The 21026-nt window shown below is 39.7% G+C and overlaps 1 protein-coding gene across 2 annotated transcripts in view; it reads right to left on the bottom strand.

The window, feature by feature from the left end:
* Positions 1 to 21026, bottom strand: part of immt (inner membrane protein, mitochondrial (mitofilin)) — a 63137-nt gene that overhangs the window by 17724 nt on the left and 24387 nt on the right. For both annotated transcript variants that reach the window (XM_028801575.2, XM_051928042.1), the window contains exons 6-8: positions 17428 to 17541; positions 12312 to 12448; positions 8990 to 9093 (exon numbers count right to left, since the gene is read on the bottom strand). In XM_028801575.2, coding sequence (XP_028657408.1) covers positions 8990 to 9093; positions 12312 to 12448; positions 17428 to 17541 — 355 coding nt within the window. The remainder of the gene's footprint in view (positions 1 to 8989; positions 9094 to 12311; positions 12449 to 17427; positions 17542 to 21026) is intronic.

Below are 21026 nucleotides of genomic sequence, written 5' to 3'. Positions count from 1 at the left end.
TATTGATGGGTGAACACTTCCTGAAAGACACAGTTGTCCAAATGGGGTTGGTTTTGAGGATACGACTGTAGGTGAATGAAAAGATGTAACTCTGGAGAGGGCAACATACAATACAGCATTTTACACGCTGCATACAGCGATTCACATCCGCGACAAATATGATTCTTCTTAGATGGTCCTGTCGCGTCCACCCTCGCACTCGAAGCATACACGCTGCCTGGTCATGTGCCCGGTCGCAAGAGCAACTGACAGAGACCCGCCCACCAACTCTAAGACCATGGGATACCCCTCGGAAACTGTTTTATACGTTGCATACAGCGATTCACATCCGCGACAAACATGCCTCTTCTTAGATAGTCCTGCCGCGTCCACCCTTGTTCTCGAAGCATACACACCGCCTGGTCATGTGCCCGCTCGCAAGAGAAACTCACGGAGACCCGCCCACCAACTCTAAGACCATGGAGTGTCATAACCGAAAAGAATACAGTGGAACCTTGGTTCACGACCATAATTCGTTCCAAAACTCTGGTCGTAAACTGATTTGGTTGTGAACCGAAGCAATTTCTCCCATAGGATTTTATGTAAATACAATTAATCAGTTCCAGACTATACAAACTGTATGTAAATATATATTTTAAGTTTTTAAGCACAAATATAGTTAATTAAACCATAGAATGCACAGCATAATAGTAAACTAAATAATAAAACATAATAACACTGAGAAAACCTTGAACAACAGAGAAAACTAACATTGCAATAGTTTGCGCTATAGCGCTACCAACCGCTGGCTAAAAACACTTTTTTTTTTTAATGAGTTTTAAGCACAGGGAAACAAAATGAACATTTGAAAAAATCCGTAATTTAATAAACCACCAAGAAAAGTAACATTGCAACAATGCACACTACGAACCAATCGCTTTAAACTGAAGTGAAAACAAAATCAAGCCCAGTGCATTCTTTAACTGCCTTCCTACCTTATGAGTCCAGCCCCCTCTCTCTCGCGCTGCCTGTGTGTGCGTGCGTCTGTCTCTCTCTTCCGCTGCCTGTGTGTGTGCGGGTCTCTCTCTGTCGGGCTGCCTGTGTGTGTGAGGGTCTCTCTCTCGGGCTGCCTGTATGTGTGTGCCTCTGTCTCTCTCTGGCGCTGCCTGTGTGTGTGCCTCTGTCTCTCTCTGGCGCTGCCTCTGTGTGTGCCTCTGTCTCTCTCTGGCGCTGCCTCTGTGTGTGCCTCTGTCTCTCTCTGGCGCTGCCTGTGTGTGTGCCTCTGTCTCTCTCTCTGGCGCTGCCTGTGTGTGTGCCTCTGTCTCTCTCTGGCGCTGGCCTGTGTGTGTGCCTCTGTCTCTCTCTGGCGCTGCCTGTGTGTGTGCCTCTGTCTCTCTCTCGCGCTGCCTGTGTGTGTGCCTCTGTCTCTCTCTCGCGCTGCCTGTGTGTGTGCATGGCTCTCTCTTGCGCTGCCTGTGTGTGCGCCTCGGTCTCTCTCTGGCGCGCTGCCTGTGTGTGTGCGCGGCTCTCTCTCTCAGGCTGCCTGTGTGCCTCTGTCTCTCTCTGGCGCTGCCTGTGTGTGAACCAAGGTTCCACTGAGGTTGACTAATGAAAAGTCAACGTGGCTCAGAGGTGCATGTGGAGTCTAGCAGAGACGAACGTGAATGACGCCCAGTGTTGTGAGTTGCTGTGTCCGAGTTGGTGGGTGTGGCTCTGCGAGTTGTCGTCGTATCCAATGGTCTTAGAGTTGGTGGGCATGGCTGTCTTGCGTGCTTTCCATGGGTGGCTACTTGTCGGTGGCTTAGTGAATTATATACGGTGGGCGTGGCTGTCTTGCGTGCTTTCCATGGGTGGCTACTTGTCGGCGGCTTAGTGAATTTTATATATATATATATATATATATATATATATATATATATATATATATATATATATATGTATATAGATAGATGATTGTTTATTGTTATCAATTTACAAAATGCAAAGTGAGCGAACAAAAGAAAAATCTAAATCAAACCAATATTTGGTGTTACTACCTTTTGCCTTCAAACCAGCATCAATTCCTATAGGTACACTTGCAAAGTCAGGGATTTTGTAGGATTATAGTCAGGTGTATGATCAACCAATTATACCAAATAGATGCTAATGATCATCAATGTCACATGTAGGTTGAAACACAGTCATTAACTGAAACAGAAACAGCTGTGTAGGAGGCTTAAAACTGGGTGAGGAACAGCCAGACTCTGCTACCAAGGTGAGGTTGTGGAAGACAGTTTCATGTCATGGCAAGATTGAGCACAGCAACAAGACACAAGGTAGTTATACTGCATTAGCAAGGTCTCTCCCAGACAAAGATTTCAAAGCAGACTGGGGTTCAAGCTCTGTTGAAGAAGCACAAAGAAACGGGCAACGTTGAGGATCGTAGACACAGTGGTCGGCCAAGGAAACTTAGTGCAGCAGATGTAAGACACATCAAGCTTATTACCCTTCGAAATCGGAAGATGTCCAGCAGTGCCATGAGGTCAGAACTGGCAGAAACCAGTGGGACCCAGGTACACCCATCTACTGTCCAGAGAAGTCTGGCCAGAAGTAGTCTTCACGAAAACATAGGAACTGGGGTGCAGAAAAATGGCAGCAGGTGCTCTGGACTGATGAGTCATAATTTGAAATATTTGGCTGTAGCAGAAGGCAGTTTGTTCGTCGAAGGGCTGGAGAGCGGTACAATAATGAGTGTCTGCAGGAAACAGTGAAGCATGGTGGAGGTTCCTTGAATGTTTGGGGCTGCATTTCTGCAAATGGAGTTGGAGATTTGGTCAGGATTAATGGTGTTCTCAGTGCTGAGAAATACAGGCAGATACTTATCCATCATGCAGTACCATCAGGGAGGCGTATGATTGGCCCCAAATTTATTCTGCAGCAGGACAACGACCCCAAGCATACAGCCAAAGTCATTAAGAACTATCTTCAGCGTAAAGAAGAACAAGAAGTCCTGGAAGTGATGGTATGGCCCCCACATAGTGCTGGGCGGAATACCGGTTTATACCGAAAACCGTTTTAAATTTTTTTTATGATATGGATTTTTCTTATACCGCAACACCAGTTTAAATTGCCTAAACGACGTTCGGAACGTGGCACAGCAGGAAACTGTTCAAGTGGGGACCTTTTTCACTGCTACACCGCTAAACACAGATTTGTTGCACTAGGGCTCTTTTTCACTGCTACACCACCAAATAGTGGGCGGTAGCATAGGTATGCCGCGCGGTGAAAATGGACAGAGAGCATTCCGAAACTGAACTAAAAGTAAAGTTGAACATGATGAACAGAAGAACTTTTGCCGAAAAAAAGGAGTCATGTCCGTCGCCTGGAAATACTTTAGTTTTAAAAGGTCAGATGTGTAAATACTGTTTCTATACTACTGGATAATACTGCAAGCCAAGTTGTACTTGTTTTATTTGTTTTCAATACAGTGTAATGTACCTGGGTACTCTGTAATAGTGTGACGACATGTTGACTTTATTCTCGACATTTCCACTTTAATCTTGACGCTTATGACGAGAATAAAGTCGACATGTTGACTTTATTCTCGTAATTTGTCATTAAAGTAGAACATCGTAAACTAAACATCGTAAAATTAATATTTAATTTACTAGATTTTCTCAAACCCCGTCATGTTATATAGCACATTAAATGCTTTGTGTTAAGCGATTCTTAAACTGACTTCTTCTTGCACTAAGAGGAGGCGCCGGCAGCGATCGCCGCACAGAATACATTCACTTCATGATCTTCCTGCTCTCTGAACATTTAGAATGCTAAGATAAATACTTAATATAATTTTCATGGTGAAATGCATTAAAGCATGCATTAATCATATGGGGGCACGGCGGCGTGCCTGCCTTGCATTTGCATGTTTTTCTGGTGGGTTTACTCGGCGTGCTTCAGTTTCCTTTCAAAGTCATGTAGGATGTGGGGTTTTGTTGTGCTATATTGACCCTGCTAGTGTATGTTTTGCTTGTATTCATCCTGCGATGTGCTGGCGACTCGTTCAGAGATGGGTGCAACTCTGAATGGATGGCATAATTAAACATGTATAACGAAGATATTTTTAAAGTTCTGAACACTCCGTGGGCTAAGTTTATAACTAGTTTTAATTTCACAAAGACGTTTATCGTGTGGTGATTGGTTATGTGGTGAAACAAAAAGGAAGGATAGGAACTGGGGTTTTGGTACGTCAGATAGAGACAGCATGCATGCAATAAAGATAGCCTGCTCAGAAGAACATGCATTGAATTCTGTGTTCGTGTCTCCGACCAGCAGATCTCAAACCCAACATTTACACTATTTAAGTTAAACCTGTGAGATAGCTATTCATACATCCAGTTTTTTGGAGCCACGTCACACCTGCCATAAAGTTCTCTACACTGAACATACACCTGGGGACCCCTTACTGCGAGGGAGCAGCACTACCGCCTCACTACCGTGCTTGTGTAACACCTGCTTTAATGCATTTCATCATGAAAATGGTATCAAGTATTTACCTTAGCATTCTAAATTTTCAGAAAGCAGGAATATCATGAAGTGAATGGATTCTGTATGGTGATCGCTGTCTTCTCTTAGTGCGGAGGAAGTCAGTTTAAGAAGCGTAGTGATTAACCACTGGGTCGGGGAACGTAACACAAAGCATTTAATGTGCTGCATTAATTTATGACGGGGTAAATTAAGTAATTGATTAAACATTGATTTTAGGAAGAAGTTTAGTTTACGACATTCTACTTTAATTATGAAGTAAACTATGAGAATAAAGTGGAAATGTCGACTTTAATCTCAACATAAACGGCGAGAATAAAGTGGAAATGTTAACTTTGTTCTCGACATATAGTTTGTTTTTTTCTTCCCAGTATAGCTTAGCTTGAAGCAAGGTCCATATTTCATCCCTGCTGGATATTCCACAGTCAACTGTAAGTGGTATTATTGGAAAGTGGAAGCGTTTAGGAACAGCAGCAGCTCAGCCATGAAGCGGAAGATCACGTAAAGTCACAGAGTGGGGTCAGTGATTGCTTAGGTGCATGGCGTGTAAAAGTCACCAACACTCTTCTGATTACATAGCTGAAGAGTTCCGAACTTCCACTGGCATTAATGTAAACACAAAAACTGTGTGGCGGGAGCTTCATGGAATGGGTTTCCATGGCCGAGCAGCTGCATGCAAGCCTCACATCAGCAAGTCCAATGCCAAACATCTGATGGAGTGGCAAATGTGTTCTATGGAGTGACAAATCATGCTTCTCTCTTTGGTAGTCAGAAAGGTGAGTCTGGGTTTATCAGATCTTGAGAGACTGTTACCTGTCTGACTGCATTGTGCCAACTGTGAAGTTATCTTAACGCTCCAGCAAGCCAAGATATTTTGGACAATTCTATGCTTCCAACTTTATGGAAACAGTTGGGGGAAGGCCCTTTTCAATTCCAGAATGACTGTGTCCCAGTGCACAAAGCAAGGTCCATAAAGACATGGTTGGATGAGTTCAGCGTGGAAAAACTTGACTGGCCTGCACAGAGCCCTGATTTCAACCCCATTTAACACCTTTGGGATGAACTAGAACAGAGATCACGAGCCAGGCCTTCTCATCCAACATCAGTGCCTGACCTCATACTGTAAATGTTCTACAGAATGAATGGGCACAAATTCCCACAACAACACTCCAAAACCTTGTGGAAAGCCTTCCAAGAAGAGTGAACCAGCTCCATATTAAAGTCTATGTATTTGAATGCAATGTCATTAAAGTCCCTGTTGGCATAATGGTCGGGTGTCCCAAATATATATTATATATACATACATACTGTACACACACACACACACACACAAATAAAAATATATAAAAGTAAAAACTAAAAAGTTCTGAGTGCATTTGTATTCATCCCTTTTATTATACCGCTACAAACCTGACAAGAGAAGGTCACTGACTAAAACTCACAGAGCAAGGAGGGCATTAATCAGACATGCAACAAAGATATCAAGGATAATACTAAAGGAGCTGCAAATATCCTCAATGGAGTATCGGTCCATAGGACTACATTCAGCCGTACACTGCACAGAGTCGGACTTTATGGAAGACAGGCCAGAAAAAAGCCACTGCTAGAAAGGGGGTGGGGGGATCACATATGGAGTTTGCCCAACCACATGTGGCAGAACTCCCCACACACATTGGAGAAGGTTCTCTGGTCATTTGACTAAAATTGAACCTTTTGGAAATCATGGGACGCAAACTCAGTATTTCCCATCACCCTAAGAAAATAATTCCCACAGTGAAGCATTGCAATGGCAGCATCATACTGTGGGGATGTTTTTCCATAGGTAGGGACAAGAAACTGGTCAGGATTGAAGGAAAGATGGATGGCACTAAAAACAGAGTAATTCTTAAAGAAAACCTGCTTCAGTTTGCCACAGATTTCTGACTGGGACAAAACTCCACCTTCCAGCATGACAATGACCTTAAAACAAACTGCTAAAGGTACACTGGAGTGGTTTAAAGGGAAACATTGAAATGTCTTAGAATAGCATAGTCAAAGGCCAGACCTTAATCCAATTTATAATCTGTGGCATGACTTGAAGATTGCTATACAGCAGCGCTATCCATCTAACTTGAATGAGATGGAGCACTTACCATTATTAATGGGTGAAATTCCCAGAGGCTAGATGTGTAAGCTAAGAGAGACATTCCACAACAGACTTCTGCAAGGCACTGTATTTACTAACTTGGGAATGTAAGTAAAGCAGACAATTTGTGGGGATTAATGCATGGTGTTTGCAACTTTGTGTACTAACAAGGAACATTTTGAAAAGGTCCTTTGGAACACTGAAGTGTAAGTGGAGCAAGATATATGCTGCATCCAACAAGCAGCTCCAGTTTATTGAGAATATTAGGGAAATTGTTTCCTTAAATGCATAAGCCAAATTTTTCTTTCACTTGTCAGACAAAGAAGAGGACTTAACCGACATCTTCTAGTAGGCCCTGTGCTCACTGCCCGGCACTGTGGAGCTCGACTGGCATTTGCCAAAGAATACCAGAATTGGCAGGTCCACCACTAGCGCCCTGTGCTTTTCACAGATGAGAGCAGGTTCATCCTGAGCACGTGACAGAAGTGAAAGGTTCTGGAGAAGCCGTGGAGAACGCTATGCTGCCTGTAACATCGTTCAGCATGACCAGTTGGGTGGTGGGTCAGTGATGGTCTGGGGAGACATATCAATGGAGGGACGCAAAGATCTCTACAGGCTAGACAATGGCACCTTGTCTGCCATTAGGTATAAGGATGAAATCCTGGGACCCATTGTCAGACCCTATGCTGGTGCAGTGTGTCCTGGGTTCCTCCTGGTGCACGACAATGCATGGCCTCATATGGCAAAAGTATGCAGGCAGCTCCTGGAGGATGAAGGAATTGATACCACTGACTGGCCCCCATGCTCGCCTGACCTAAATCCAATAGAATACCCCGGAAACATTATGTTTCGGTCCATCTGACGATGCCAAGCAGCACCTCAGACTCAGTGATGCCCTGGTCCAGATCTGGGAGGAGATCCCCCAGGATATCATCCGTCGTCTCATTAGAAGCATACCCCGACGTTGTCAGGCATGCATACAAGCATGTGGTGGCCATGCAAACTACGGAGTACAATTTGGAGTTGCTGCAATGAAACTTCAGCAAAACTGAGTAGCCTGCCGCATCATTTTTTCACTTTGATTTTTAGGGTGTCTTTGAATTCAGCCCTCTGTAGGTTGATAATTTTCATTTCCATCAAATGATATGGCATCCTTTCATTCCTAACACATCACCCCAGTCCATATTAGTATTGATATCCATCATGATTTTTTTTTCTCCTGTTGAGATCTGATGCATTTTTAAACTGTTCCTTTAATTTTTTTGAGCAGTTTATTAAGCAAAGCATGTCAGTTTGCCATACAGAAATAACACAACCTTTAAGTATAAAGTAACTGAAATTTAACAAGAAAGAGCTAAGCTTGTAGAAGAAACATTTTTTCCCTTTTGCCTTTATTCTGCGTGTGTAATAACCTTTAAACTATTTTTGTGTGAACTGGTTTCCTTTGAATTTTCACTAAACCTTTTTTAAAAGAAACTTTATTGGACTGAGAAATTTCTTTTATTATGTGTCTGACTCATGCTGGATCCTAACTTGCCAACTCAGTAGCTGCTAAATTCTGGAAACCTGGAAAAGACACAGCTGCACCCAGTACTAAAAAAAGATGAGAATTAGGCACTTTGATTATAAATCACATATCACTGAAGTTTTGGCTTTCAATAGCTGTTTATTTAAAAATGAGTTGTGTGGTGGAATTCTATCCTTTCCCTGTTCTTTAGTAATGTTCTATATTTAAAATGAAAAGTAATCTGAAACTTTGAAAAGTGCAATGATTTCTATTAACCCAAAAACATCAGTTAAAATAAGTTTTTATTTGATACGAAGTAGATTGTGGGTAGCAAGGTGGCACAGTGCTCCCTCACAGTAAGGAGACCAGGGTTTAAATTGACAGCCCTCCCTGTGTGAAGTTTGCATATTCTACCTGGGTTAGGATGAGTTTTTTCCAGGTGCTCCAGTTTCCTCCTTCAATCCAAAGACATACAGGTTGGGTGAATTGAGGACACTAAACTGGCCCTAATGTGTGTTGTGTGCATTTTTGTGAGAGTGTGCCCTTGCGATGAACTAGCGCCACATCCAGGGGATTATTCCTGCCTTACACCCATTGCTTACTGGGATGTGCTCCAGCTCCTGCGACTCTGCTCAGGATTCAGTGGTATGATATGGTATGAACTAAATTATTTTAATAAGATTATTTTTCACTAAAGAACAGGCAATACCGTAGCTAAATACATATTTTGAAAAATATGATTATTTCTGTCTGCCAGTTACTTAAAACATTTTTATTACATTATCCCCACCACACTAAACATAAAATAATGCTTAAAAAATGTTAATATGGGAAAAACAATTGGAAAAGCTTACTTGGCTTTCAGAAGAGCATCAGCAGCTTCATCTACAGCTTTGCTTCGTTGCTTCAGTGCATCCTCCAGAGCTCCCCATTGAGCAGATTTTTGTTCTGGAGTAACCTATAGAGTAAATAACGCATATAATTGCATGACTAACTACAACAACTTCATACTGATGCAGTCAATAACACTAGCTAGTTCAATCAGCACATTTCAATCACCTTTCAACTTGTGAAGAAAATAAACTCAATCATTTTCATATTGCTGTGAACAGTTTATTTTGCTTCACACATCACCTTTTATTTTGACATTAAGATTTGAAAAATCTAGTACTAGGGCAGGGTAGGAAATATATTTTTAAGGGGCATTGGAGGAATGAAGTGGTTGCAGTTTTTTTTTGTTTGTTTTTTTTTTTTTTTTTAACATCCCAATTGTATCATTAGATGCCAATTCCTGCTGTTAACGAAAATTGTTATTTCATTTTATATCTTGCTTTCATTCTGCCATTTAAAAAACTCTTATTATGGATTTTCCTCTTGAGGTAAGTATCCAAATATTTATAAACCAGAGTAAAAGTTAATTGTCACTCCTTTACATTTTTCTTTTACATGTCTCTTCAAATTTTACATTAAAACTGATAATTAAAAAAAGAGCACAAAAAGTTGTAAATGGTAAGATCTGTTTATCTTTAGTTCAGTCCTGCAGGCCCACTTTGGTCACACGTTTTTGTTTCAACCAGTTTCACAATAAGTAACTCATTTAACTTCAAATTAGTCTCAATGGTTAATTAAATGTTTGCTGTTCACTGAGCCTTCTCTCAGAAAAGCAACATGTGAGATTTACTTTTATAAAAAATTTAGATTAGATAGGTGTTTATTTGTCCCCTAGGGTAAATTTGGCATCTTCTTTATTTTGCTGCCATATTTCTAACCTCTTTTTGTCATTTTGTTATCTATTAATTCACATTTTTCCTTCAGACTTAGCTTTTTTAACTGCAAGCAAACACAAGGGCAGTTGATACTGTTTATAGTTAAGAGGGTTCATTAGTAAACAAAGGTCTGTTACATTACACTAAAAATTCAAGAAACCCAGTTTTGTAATTTATGAAGTGACTAGCAAAATACCCACGCTTCGCAGCAGAGAAGTAGTGTGTTAAAGAGGTTATGTAAACATATATATACATAAACATATATACTTATATATACATATCTACATATACACATATCTACATATATACATATACACATCCACATATATATATACATATATCAACATATATATATACACACATACACACACACATACATATACAAATTTACATATCTACATATATATACACATATCTACATACATACACATATATCTATATCTATATATATCTATATCTATATATCTATATCTATCTATATATATATCTATTTCTATATCTATCTATATATATATATCTATCTATATACATCCCCGTGCTTTGCCACGGCGAAGTACTGCTTTTAAATTTTTATTAAGAAGAAAACCTTTTTAAATTAGTGAAAATATACCAATAACAATTTGTTAAGGATCTGTTTTTTTGTGAAGCTGACTTCACACAGCCCTCCGCTGTTTTTACGATTGTTCTGTTTGTATACCACGTTGTCAGTTCAGCACTCCGGTTGGAATATGACCAAGCTGTGTAAGCTTACTGTTAAGAATGCAACGTATAGTTGTACAGGAGAAAAGCAATCTTGCCTCAAATCAATGGCAACCTTTTGTAGGTCTATGAACTTAATTTAAACTTTAGGTTTACACGGTGCTCTGTTTCCATAGTACCTGCACTCATGAATATGTCTGTATGTGTCAGTCGCTGAAATCCCTGCACTTCGCACCGGCGAAGTACTGCTTTTAAATTTTTATTAAGAAGAAAAGAAAACCTTTTTAAATTGAGGGAAAATATACCAATAACAATTTGTTAAGGATTTGTTTTTTTGTGAAGCTGACTTCACACAGCCTCTCCGCTGTACGAACGCCACGTAAGGTCTTCCTTTTTCGTTGCTTCACCAACGGAAGCAGCCTTTTTATTTAATCCACGGGTTATCCGCTGTTTTTTTGTTTGTTTATTACGATTGTTATAGTTCTGTTTGTATACCACGTTGTCAGTTCAGCACTCCGGTTGTAATATGACCAAGCTGTGCAAGCACACTCTTGAGAATGCAACGTATAGTTGTACAGGAGAAAAGCAATCTTGCCTCAAAGTTCAGTCAGTTCACATGAGCTGCTCTCTTGTGTGATGTTGCGATGTCCACGGCTTTATTTAATGTTAGCCAAGACCCGGCACTTAAAAGTTTCTCGCTACAGCCATTTTAACTCCATTACAAAGTGATTCAAAGTCTCGTTTATACCTCGTGTCTTCTCATTAAACTTGTATCTTGCGAATATGGTATTGCAAACGGCAGGGGGAGTGTTTCTGTAAACTTAATTTAAACTTACGGTTTACACCGTGCTTTCTCAAATGTGTAATGAATGTTTTCTTCAACGCTCTATGGGACTGTTCCTTGTTTTCAGTTCACGTGATTACGTAGGAGGCGTGATGACGCGACACGCAACTCCGCCTCTCACGGCCATCGAACTGCACTCCACTCCAGTACATGGACAAAAAAGATGTTCCAGTTATGACCATTACGCGTAGAATTTCGAAATGAAACCTGCCTAAGTTTTGTAAGTAAGCTGTAAGGAATGAGCCTGCCAAATTTCAGCCTTCTACCTACACGGGAAGTTGGAGAATTAGTGATGAGTGAGTGAGTGAGTCAGTCAGTGAGGGCTTTGCCTTTTATTAGTATAGATACCAAGACACAGAAATTGGGAATAACAGTTTACTCAATTAATATAGCAGTCTCATTAGAAACAGGTGTTGGTTGGGATTAAAACCTGCAGCCAGAGTAGGCTCCCATTACTAAACTTAAGAATCACTGGGGTAGTGGGGATCTGCTGGTTACTTTGTTATTTACATCTCTCTGTCTCTTGGCAGCTGGTTAAGAATAGAAAAAACAAGTAACACGGAATCTTAACAGTATAGTTAACTGAACTGAAACACAAACATTTTTTGAGAAATATTAGTTCCAACCCAATTTCTTAATTCAAAGCCATGCTATTGCAGCTAAATCAAATACCTGTTGTAAGCTACTACCAAAAATCATAATACACTAGACATTAAAATATTTTCAGAGTATCACAATGCATTTGATAAATTGCTTATGTGTTTTACATTAGCAAGTTAAAACACAAAGCATCTGATTTCATAAATCAGCAGACTCAGGACAAACAAAAACAGAGTCTACAAATAATTTATAGTGAGCAAAACATACCTCAGAATCTTCCATAGCTTCTTTCAGCTTCTGGGAGTGGCTGTTAATTGCAGAGACGGCGGCCTCCTGAGATGCTATAGCCTGCAGGGTCACATGGGCAGCACTGCCGAGTTCTTCCTCCAGTGCAGCAGACAGTGCTAAAATGGGTAAATAATAACTCTCAATTAGGTTCAAAAAACATTTTATGCAGTAAATCTATTCTTAGCAGGATTTAAAAAGACACAAGTCCTGCAAAATTCAAAATAATCCAATATAGTATATCAGTTTAAAACCTAATTTTGATACAGAGTAAATTTCTAAAACATTTTAAAATGATAGAATACATAAAGTAAAAATAAATAATATTACTAAACGTTGATTAACAATTTAAAATGTGTGTTTTGGCTTTAGCTGTAAAAAAAACTATCAGGAACATTTACAATGTCCTACTGGTGTCTGTTCAAGGTGTATTTCTGTATTTTGCTATTTGTATGTTCACTCCCAATACTCTACTGCCAATTGGTAAATATTTCTCTGTAATCATGGTAGAGCTGAAAAACAGCTTACCATGCAAAATGCACATATATGTGCAATATTAAGGGCAACAGCACATTGGTGCCTATGTGTATTAAATATAAATGAAAGGAGAACACTCACTGTTAATCCTTTCACATTGGGAATTGGCACATGATGCACTTAAGTAAATTATTCCACTCTCAATTTTTTATTACTGTTTATTTTTTTTAAATGTGTCATTAGCATAAGCATATACTGATTGCTTCGTTATTAGTGGTCTTTCCATGTAAAATATGGCTGCAGCACAAACATGATTATGCATCTCCCTGTCAAATATCAAACATTAAAGCGGTGTAAAAAAAAAAAAAAAAAATCATAGATGCACTCCAATTTCAAATTAGTATGTGATACTTCAAAAGAAAATACACTATGTACCAGGAATGACCCTGCACGAACTTTAAGATTAGCGACATAAAGAAATCTGACAGGTAATTCAAGAGATTTTTGTTTAACGGGGTTGGTTTTGCATTTGCGGTTTTATGGATAGTCCTCTTTTAAATTTTCTGCTGCCTGACATTGGAATCCAGCATTCATTTGGAACTCTGAACAAGAAACAAGATGGACCAAGGGGGGCAGTATCAGACTGATACAAGTAGTATTGTTGACCTAAAATGCATAATCCAAAATAACATAATCATTACCCAAGTGGCAAGAGAGTGAAGCAAATAAACCAGGATGGAATACTTCATTATGTTTTAAGAGAAAAGCAGTGTTGTAAAGGGTTTTAGTCAACAATATCAGATAGCTTTCCAGGATCTATTCATGTTTAAACCAAAATTAATTATGGCTGCATTAACTGACCTACCTAGTTTAACCAATCTCTGGGTAGAACGTAAAGACTGATTCTGGTTACTACTTTCACACTACAAAGGGCTGGAACACAGATTGTAAACCACTTTCTGCCACCATAAAGAATGAGTGTTAATGTGAAAGAGATCAAACAGTGAGTCACTGATGACGTCAGAGTTGTACAACTATAATTAATAATTAGATTAGAATTACTAGATATTACTAGGAGGCTCCTCCCCCTATTCGCTTTGCTCATCAACCCCAGGGGTGGGAGCTGGGCACCTGATATCTTGCAGATGAGCCACTCAAACAGCGTCACGGCACCCCTCAGTTAGAAAAAGCGATTATATTTAAAAAGAGTTGGTATATGGAATAGTATGCAGGGCGCAGGAGGAAGACAGTTTGGTCCTTAGTTATTGAAGATATAAAATAAGTTACTGGAATATTTTACTACAACTGTCTATTTTAAATACCAATGAATAATAAACGTAGTAAAAAGTAAAAAAGTAGAAGTAAAAAAGTAAAACAAAAAAAAAGTAAATAAAAAATTAAGGGTGACACAGTGGAGCCGTGGTAGCGCTGCTGCATCGCAGTAAGGAGACCTGGGCATGTTCTCCCCGTGTCTGTGTGGGTTTCCACCCACAGTCCAAAGACATGCAGGTTGGGTACATTGGTGATCCCAAATTGTCCCTAGTGGGTGTGTGTGTACCCTCTGCAGTGGGCTGGTACCCTGCCCGGGGTTTGTTCCTGACTTGCGCCCTGTGTTGGCTGGGATTGGCTCCAGCAGACCCCCGTGACCCTGTGTTAGGATATAGCGGGTTGGATAATGGATGGATGCAAAATTAAATTACATTAACGCCTCACCAAAAACAATATTATGAATTACTTTATCCTCTAACTTACATTCTATAAACATTGCTTTTTTGCATTTCTGTTCACATATTGTTTGGGATATTTTATTTTGGGAAATTATTTTACTCAGAGCTCCAATTAAATGTCTTTAGTAGATTCTAATTCCCATCTGTACTGTAATCCATATTACTAACCGAGAATGGTAAACCGGATGGCATGGACGCAGGTACACAGCGATGGGACCATGAGACATACTGCGCAGGCGCGTACAGCGTGCGTCTCATAAACTGCGAGCGAAGGAGTCACGGCCCAAAAACGAAAGAGCTCAACTGACGTGAATGAGAAATGAAGCAACAACGCGCCCATAGCTAACGACCAACGACACAGCCACAGAAAAAAGAGGATTCTGCGCTGCAGCCCAGATTCAAACGGAAGAGGCTACGGAGGCCCCACAGGTCCATAAAGATAGTACGGAAGGCGCGGGAAAGTACGAAAGGCAAAGGCGCCTGCACAGCATAGTGAAACCCGACATAGTACAGAAGGCGCAGGCGTCACCGCCATATTGTGAGTGGCACTACTGCGGAGTGAAGTTAGGAATAACGTGCTGCTTGGGATTGTACAAACCGCTGAACGCTTTACACCAAATTCAAACGCAATACAGCTCAACGATACAAACATGAGCCCATCTGGATAACATCAATGAATGCAGGCGCCTACAACACGCGTCTGAAACTGCAGAAGCAAAGCAGGCACGGGTTCAAAATGAACGAGCTCCACTGACGGATATACAAACACGAGCCCGCCTGGATAAAATCAATGAACGCAGGCGCCTACAACGCGCGTCAGAAATGCCGCACGCAAAGCGGGCACGACTCCAAAACGAACGAGCTCATCATATAAGAGCTCACCCATCAAAAAACACTCAGTCATGTAGTACACACAGATCATGTGCTCTCAGCATATATAAAGCGTATAAGGACAATACGGAGAATAGAGACCGAAAGGCGTTGCAGAGAAAAAAAGGCAGATAAGATATTATGAAAGCAGTGGAATTCGAAAGGCTCCAACAAACGATGGCGCGATACACATGTAGAGAAAGGTACAGAATATGAAAGCAGTAAAATCCAAAAGTATTGTAGCATCCCACCCAGGTTGAGGACTTTTTGGTTTTAAGTAACTGTTAGGTCCGATTGAGGGAGGGTGGAGTTCAGCACGGAAGACTGATAGCGGGGTATTGATTGATGCGGTAAGGGGGGGCGTTGGAGAGGGTGCTAGAAAGTTGTGTTTGGGATTAGGAAGTCGGCGATTGTTCAAGTAAAACTTTTGTGACATTTTATCATGTCAGTCGCTACAGTATCAAAGAAAAGATAGAAAAGATCGCATTACCGCAAACAAAAGGTGATTAATCATCAGAGCCAGGGGTAATTGAAAAAATAGCAGGACAAATCGAGGTCAGAAATAAAAGGCAAAGAGTAAACAACGAAGTCTTTTCACAGTTGCATCATTCAATGCACAAAACGTGGATTTACACAATAATGGACCATACGCTATGAGAATCTGTGGTCCCGGAACAGTTAAAGCAACAACAAATTAAATTTCAAAGAATACACAATTCAGTCAGATGTATATTGATGATCACGGAGAAGCGATGCAAATTTTAACAGGCAAAAAAAAAAAGGTAATGTATATATTCCGCAAATAACATTACACACCAAAGGAGATCGTGACATGCCATTCATATTAAAATGTTTACAGTTAACTGTGAGAATAGCATTTGCTATGACAATCGATAAATCACTGGAGCAAACATTAGAAAAGGTCAGATTATTTATTAGAGAAACAGAAACAATATTCACTTACGGGCATTGTCACAATGTGTCTCCAAAAAAAATTGTTTTTAATGAAGCTTTAAAGTAAAAGTGCAAATAATGAAATTGAAACAATTCCAAAGGAAAAAAAAAAATGTAAACAATGTGCTGCTTGGGATTGTACAAACCGCTGAACGCTTTACACCAAATTCAAACACAATACAGCTCAACTAACGGAAATAGCAAATAAAACAAATGTGCTGCTTGGGATGGTACAAACCGCTGAACGCTTTACACCAAATTCAAACACAATACAGCTCAACTAACAAACGGCCACAGAACAAACAAACACAACAGGATTCGGCGCCCCGCCCAAGGTCAAACCGGAGAGAGTACGGATGCCACAAACGTCCACATTACACAGCATAGTGAAACCCGAGATAGTACGGAGGGCGCAGGCATCACCGCCATATAGTGAGTGCACTACTGCGGAGTGAAGTTAGGAATAATGTGCTGCTTGGGATTGTACAAACCGCTGAACGCTTTACACCAAATTCAAACACAATACAGCTCAACGATACAAACACGAGCCCACCTGGATAAGATCAATGAACGCAGGCGCCTACAACGAGCGTCTGAAACTGCGGAAGCAAAGCAGGCATGGGTTTAAAACGAACGAGCTCGACTGACGGATATACAAACACGAGCCCGCCTGGATAAAATCAATGAACACAGGCGCCTACAACGCGCATCTGAAATGCCGCAAGCAAAGCGAGCACGGCTCCAAAACGAACGAGCTCGACTAATGTAGTTCAGGATACCCAACGCCAGGGGTAGGCGAGCGAAGCGAGCAGGGGGCGGAGCCCCCTTGTGTATTTACTGATCTCTTGTAGTTGTAGTATTGTCATTTGTACATTTGTTGTTAGAGCACACATTCAAATACAAGGTCTTATGCTAAACTTTTAAAGGAATCAACTGATGAAGAACTCAATACATTTCAAAAAAATTAATTTAATATACGGTATAGATTATAAATATAAAACACAAAGCAAGAGCAACACCAATAATTGTTCACTGGGTAATTCATTACAAAAATGGTTGGCAACACATACAGGCAATGGCTTCTTGTTCTGCTTTTTCTTGTTCAGCCAGCCGAGCAGCTACTTCTTCAGGTGGGCGTTCTTTTACAGCAGGTAATGCAAGTTTGGGCTTTGTGGACGGTTCTCCTTAAAATATTAAAATCAGAATTACGATCTGATTAAAGATACTAAAACAATGTCTACAAATAAGTAGATATTTCAAATTTTACAGCACTAAAACAAATATGACCTGTTCCATCTTTCCAGTTCAGGGTCACTGGACACTAGTGATTATTGTGACAGCACTGTGTATCAGACTACAACTATCCTTGGCCCATTTCCAGTCCAATATTAGGCTTACTCACACATGAATTCAAGCATTACAAACAGTTTGAAGCTACATTAAAGGTTAGGCAAGATGACACTGCTGATGATAAAACTAAACTATTATGTACATGCATTCAGGGTTTAGGCAGAAAGGGAAGGAAAAAAAATCTGCAACTTTGCTTTGCATTTTTATTTTTTAAAACTTACTTCTAATGTGTCAGTCATTAAACAAGAAAAAATCTACTTGTATTTTATAATACATATGAAATGACAATTTAGCAATAAGGGAAAGCAAAACATAATGAAGGGAAGATTTGGTAGTATTAACAACATTATCAGTGTGGGCATTTGGTAACATACTGGCAATTTCTCAGCATTCCTGTGTTTTAGGTTGGGTGAGACTCTCTGCTGCCAACAGCAGATTCTAGGTCAGGAGGCTATTCTTTTATATGAAATATGCATAAAAAGAATTATTACACTTTTAGAAAGAAGTGCTCTACACAAAATATTGGATACCATAATAAATATGCAATTAGGTAGTTTTTGTAACAAGATTGATAATAGTTTTCCAGTAGAAAGCACTGTAACCTGTTCTTTTTAATAGTAAAAGTCCTTCTGATTTAAACTGCTTTAAGTCTCATCTTCAGTCTCTGTCTGCACCCTCTCGTCATGCTAGGTCCCTTTAACCTCACTGGTTTAATAAAGATTCTGGTCGGCTTACCCTGGCCTTTTGGTTTGTAATATTATTTATACTACTGTGTATTATTATCTTATTTAATTTTATTACTTATGTGAAAAGAATTGCTTGAATTTCATTTTAATTTTTTTTGATTGGTTGCTGAGATGCTTAAAATAGAAAGCCCCAGGTAAAATATAAGCACTAAACTGGAGCATTCTAACTCCAGAAGCATATCTTGTATGATAACATGGCATATATGAGCACAATCCTCCTCTAATTCCAACAAAATAGGTCTAAAAAAGACAAAACAAATTCCATAACTCTTCAAAGATCTTTGCAAGGTAAACTGGACTATTCCACTATTCCATGACCAATCTCAGCATGAATGTTAGTTCTAAAAGAACTAACGCTTTTCAGAATATCTATGAATGGACTTTATACATCATGCCACATTAAGATTCACACTTTTCATCCCCCATATCCTGGATCTGTCCTTCATTTTTTCAATAAATAAATAAAACAAATACATAAATAAAAATAAAAAGGCAGTATTACAAGATGTCTAAACCATTATAAAAGACTCCTGTAAATACTGTGAGTGCCAAACTCCTCCTCCTATCAAAGTGAATAGGCTGAAACCTTGGGCAGGAAATCCATTTTGATCATGTGTTCTTTCAATATCATTTTTTTCAGTTACCATTCCAGGCTCTTAACTATAACTCTTTATGCAGACATGCATGCCAGGTTTTCATCCAACGATGAAACTTCTGCTCCACCATCACTGTCTCATACACATGCTGCAGTACCTCAGCTACGGCACCAAAACTATCTACTATCACTTGAGAAGAAAACACTAAATAATTAAGCATCAGCTTCCCCTAACAGACAGCCACTATTTTCATTAAGAGGGCCATGAGCTCAAATTTGGAGAACTAAACACTGTCATTACAGCTTCTTCCAAAATGAATGGTATCAGTATACTGAGGTGTCCACAGTAACTCATTTTCAAACCTTATGCCGCACTTTGTATTAAAATGAAAATTAAGTAGAAGGAAAACAAGATACACTACTGATGTAGATCATTTGCTGTTTCAAACAGATTCAGCCTAGCCAAAAATGCGCACCTCTCTAAGTCTGCATGCACAGATACCAAAAGGTACTAAGCTGGAGACTTCTAACACCTGTAGCATATCTTGTATAATAACATGGTGTATATGGCCATTGTCCTCCACCAATTCTACAAAACATGTCTACAGTAGACAGATGAAGTTCCATTGCCCTTCCAAGACCTGTGCAAGGTCAATGCACTCGTTCACAAATCCATAGTCAAAACAAAATCCACATTTCACCTTTAAGATTCTAGACATATTTATTTCATAATGCATTTCTAGATCTCATTTGAGGCTGTTCCTGGAAGACTAAGTAGAAATAATGAGTTAGTAGAGCACATGCATCTCAAGTACTAGTCCCATCTTACAGGTAATATTAAAATGGTACACTGATCAAAACATCACTGCAATATTTACTACTTTCACCACTTTCAACTAGATATCATTCACCATCACAGCTCTGCAAATGCTAAACCACGCAACCACAAAGATAAACCTAACCTTACCAAATACCTCCAGTAAGAACTACAATGAAGAAGGGCATAGCCACAAGATTTAGAAATATCTCAATATGTTTTTTTACCTCAAAAATATCAATAAAAACATTTCTGCTAACTTCACAGTACAACATTCCACTCAACCATTAGAGTCATCCAGTGGTTTTCCAAAAATCTCTTTAAGCCCACCTAAAGAGATGATTTTGTTTACTCTATGAAACACAGATCTTATAGGTAATGTTCAACTCATTCCTAATAGAAATGTTTGCTCAGCATCCTCTGGTGCCAAGACACACACATGAAAGAACAGATGTTATTTACTTGCATTATATTTTTAAAAAAATCACAATAAATTATTGGAAAGCACTGGTGTTCCTGTCTACAACAGGTGATAAATGGACATCGAATCAACTAAAGAAGAAAAATTAGTAATTTAAATTAAGCCAATCCCCCAAGAAGTATATACATCGCGGGGGTTGCGTTCCAGAACACCCTGCGAAAGGTGAAAATCCGCGAAGTAGAAACCATATGTTTATATGGTTATTTTTATATTGTCATGCTTGGGTCACAGATTTGCACAGAAACACAGGAGGTTGTAGAGATACAGGAACTTTATTCAAACACTGCAAACAAACATTTGTCTCTTTTTCAAAAGTTTAAACTGTGCTCCATGACAAGACAGAGATGACCGTTCCGTCTCACAATTAAAAGAATGCAAATATATCTTCCTCTTCAAAGTAGTGCGGTCAGGAGCAGAGAATGTCAGACAGAGAGAGAGAAAAAAGCAAACATTCAAAAATCAATAGGGCTGTTTAGCTTTTAAGTATGCAAAGCACCGCCGCACAAAGCAGTTGCAAGGAAGGCAGCAGCTCATACCCCCTCCGTCAGGAGCAGAGAATGTCAGAGAGAGAGAGAGAGAGACAGAAAAACGAACAATCAAAAATCAATACGTGCCCTTCGAGCTTTTAAGTATGCGAAGCACCATGCGGGAAGCATGTCGCTTCACGAAGCAGCTGCACA

The sequence above is a fragment of the Erpetoichthys calabaricus genome, chromosome 5 (assembly GCF_900747795.2).
Source record: "Erpetoichthys calabaricus chromosome 5, fErpCal1.3, whole genome shotgun sequence".
Taxonomy (NCBI): Eukaryota; Metazoa; Chordata; class Cladistia; order Polypteriformes; family Polypteridae; genus Erpetoichthys; species Erpetoichthys calabaricus.
Note: the sequence above shows the minus strand (reverse complement) of the source record. Positions and strands in the feature narration are given on the sequence as shown.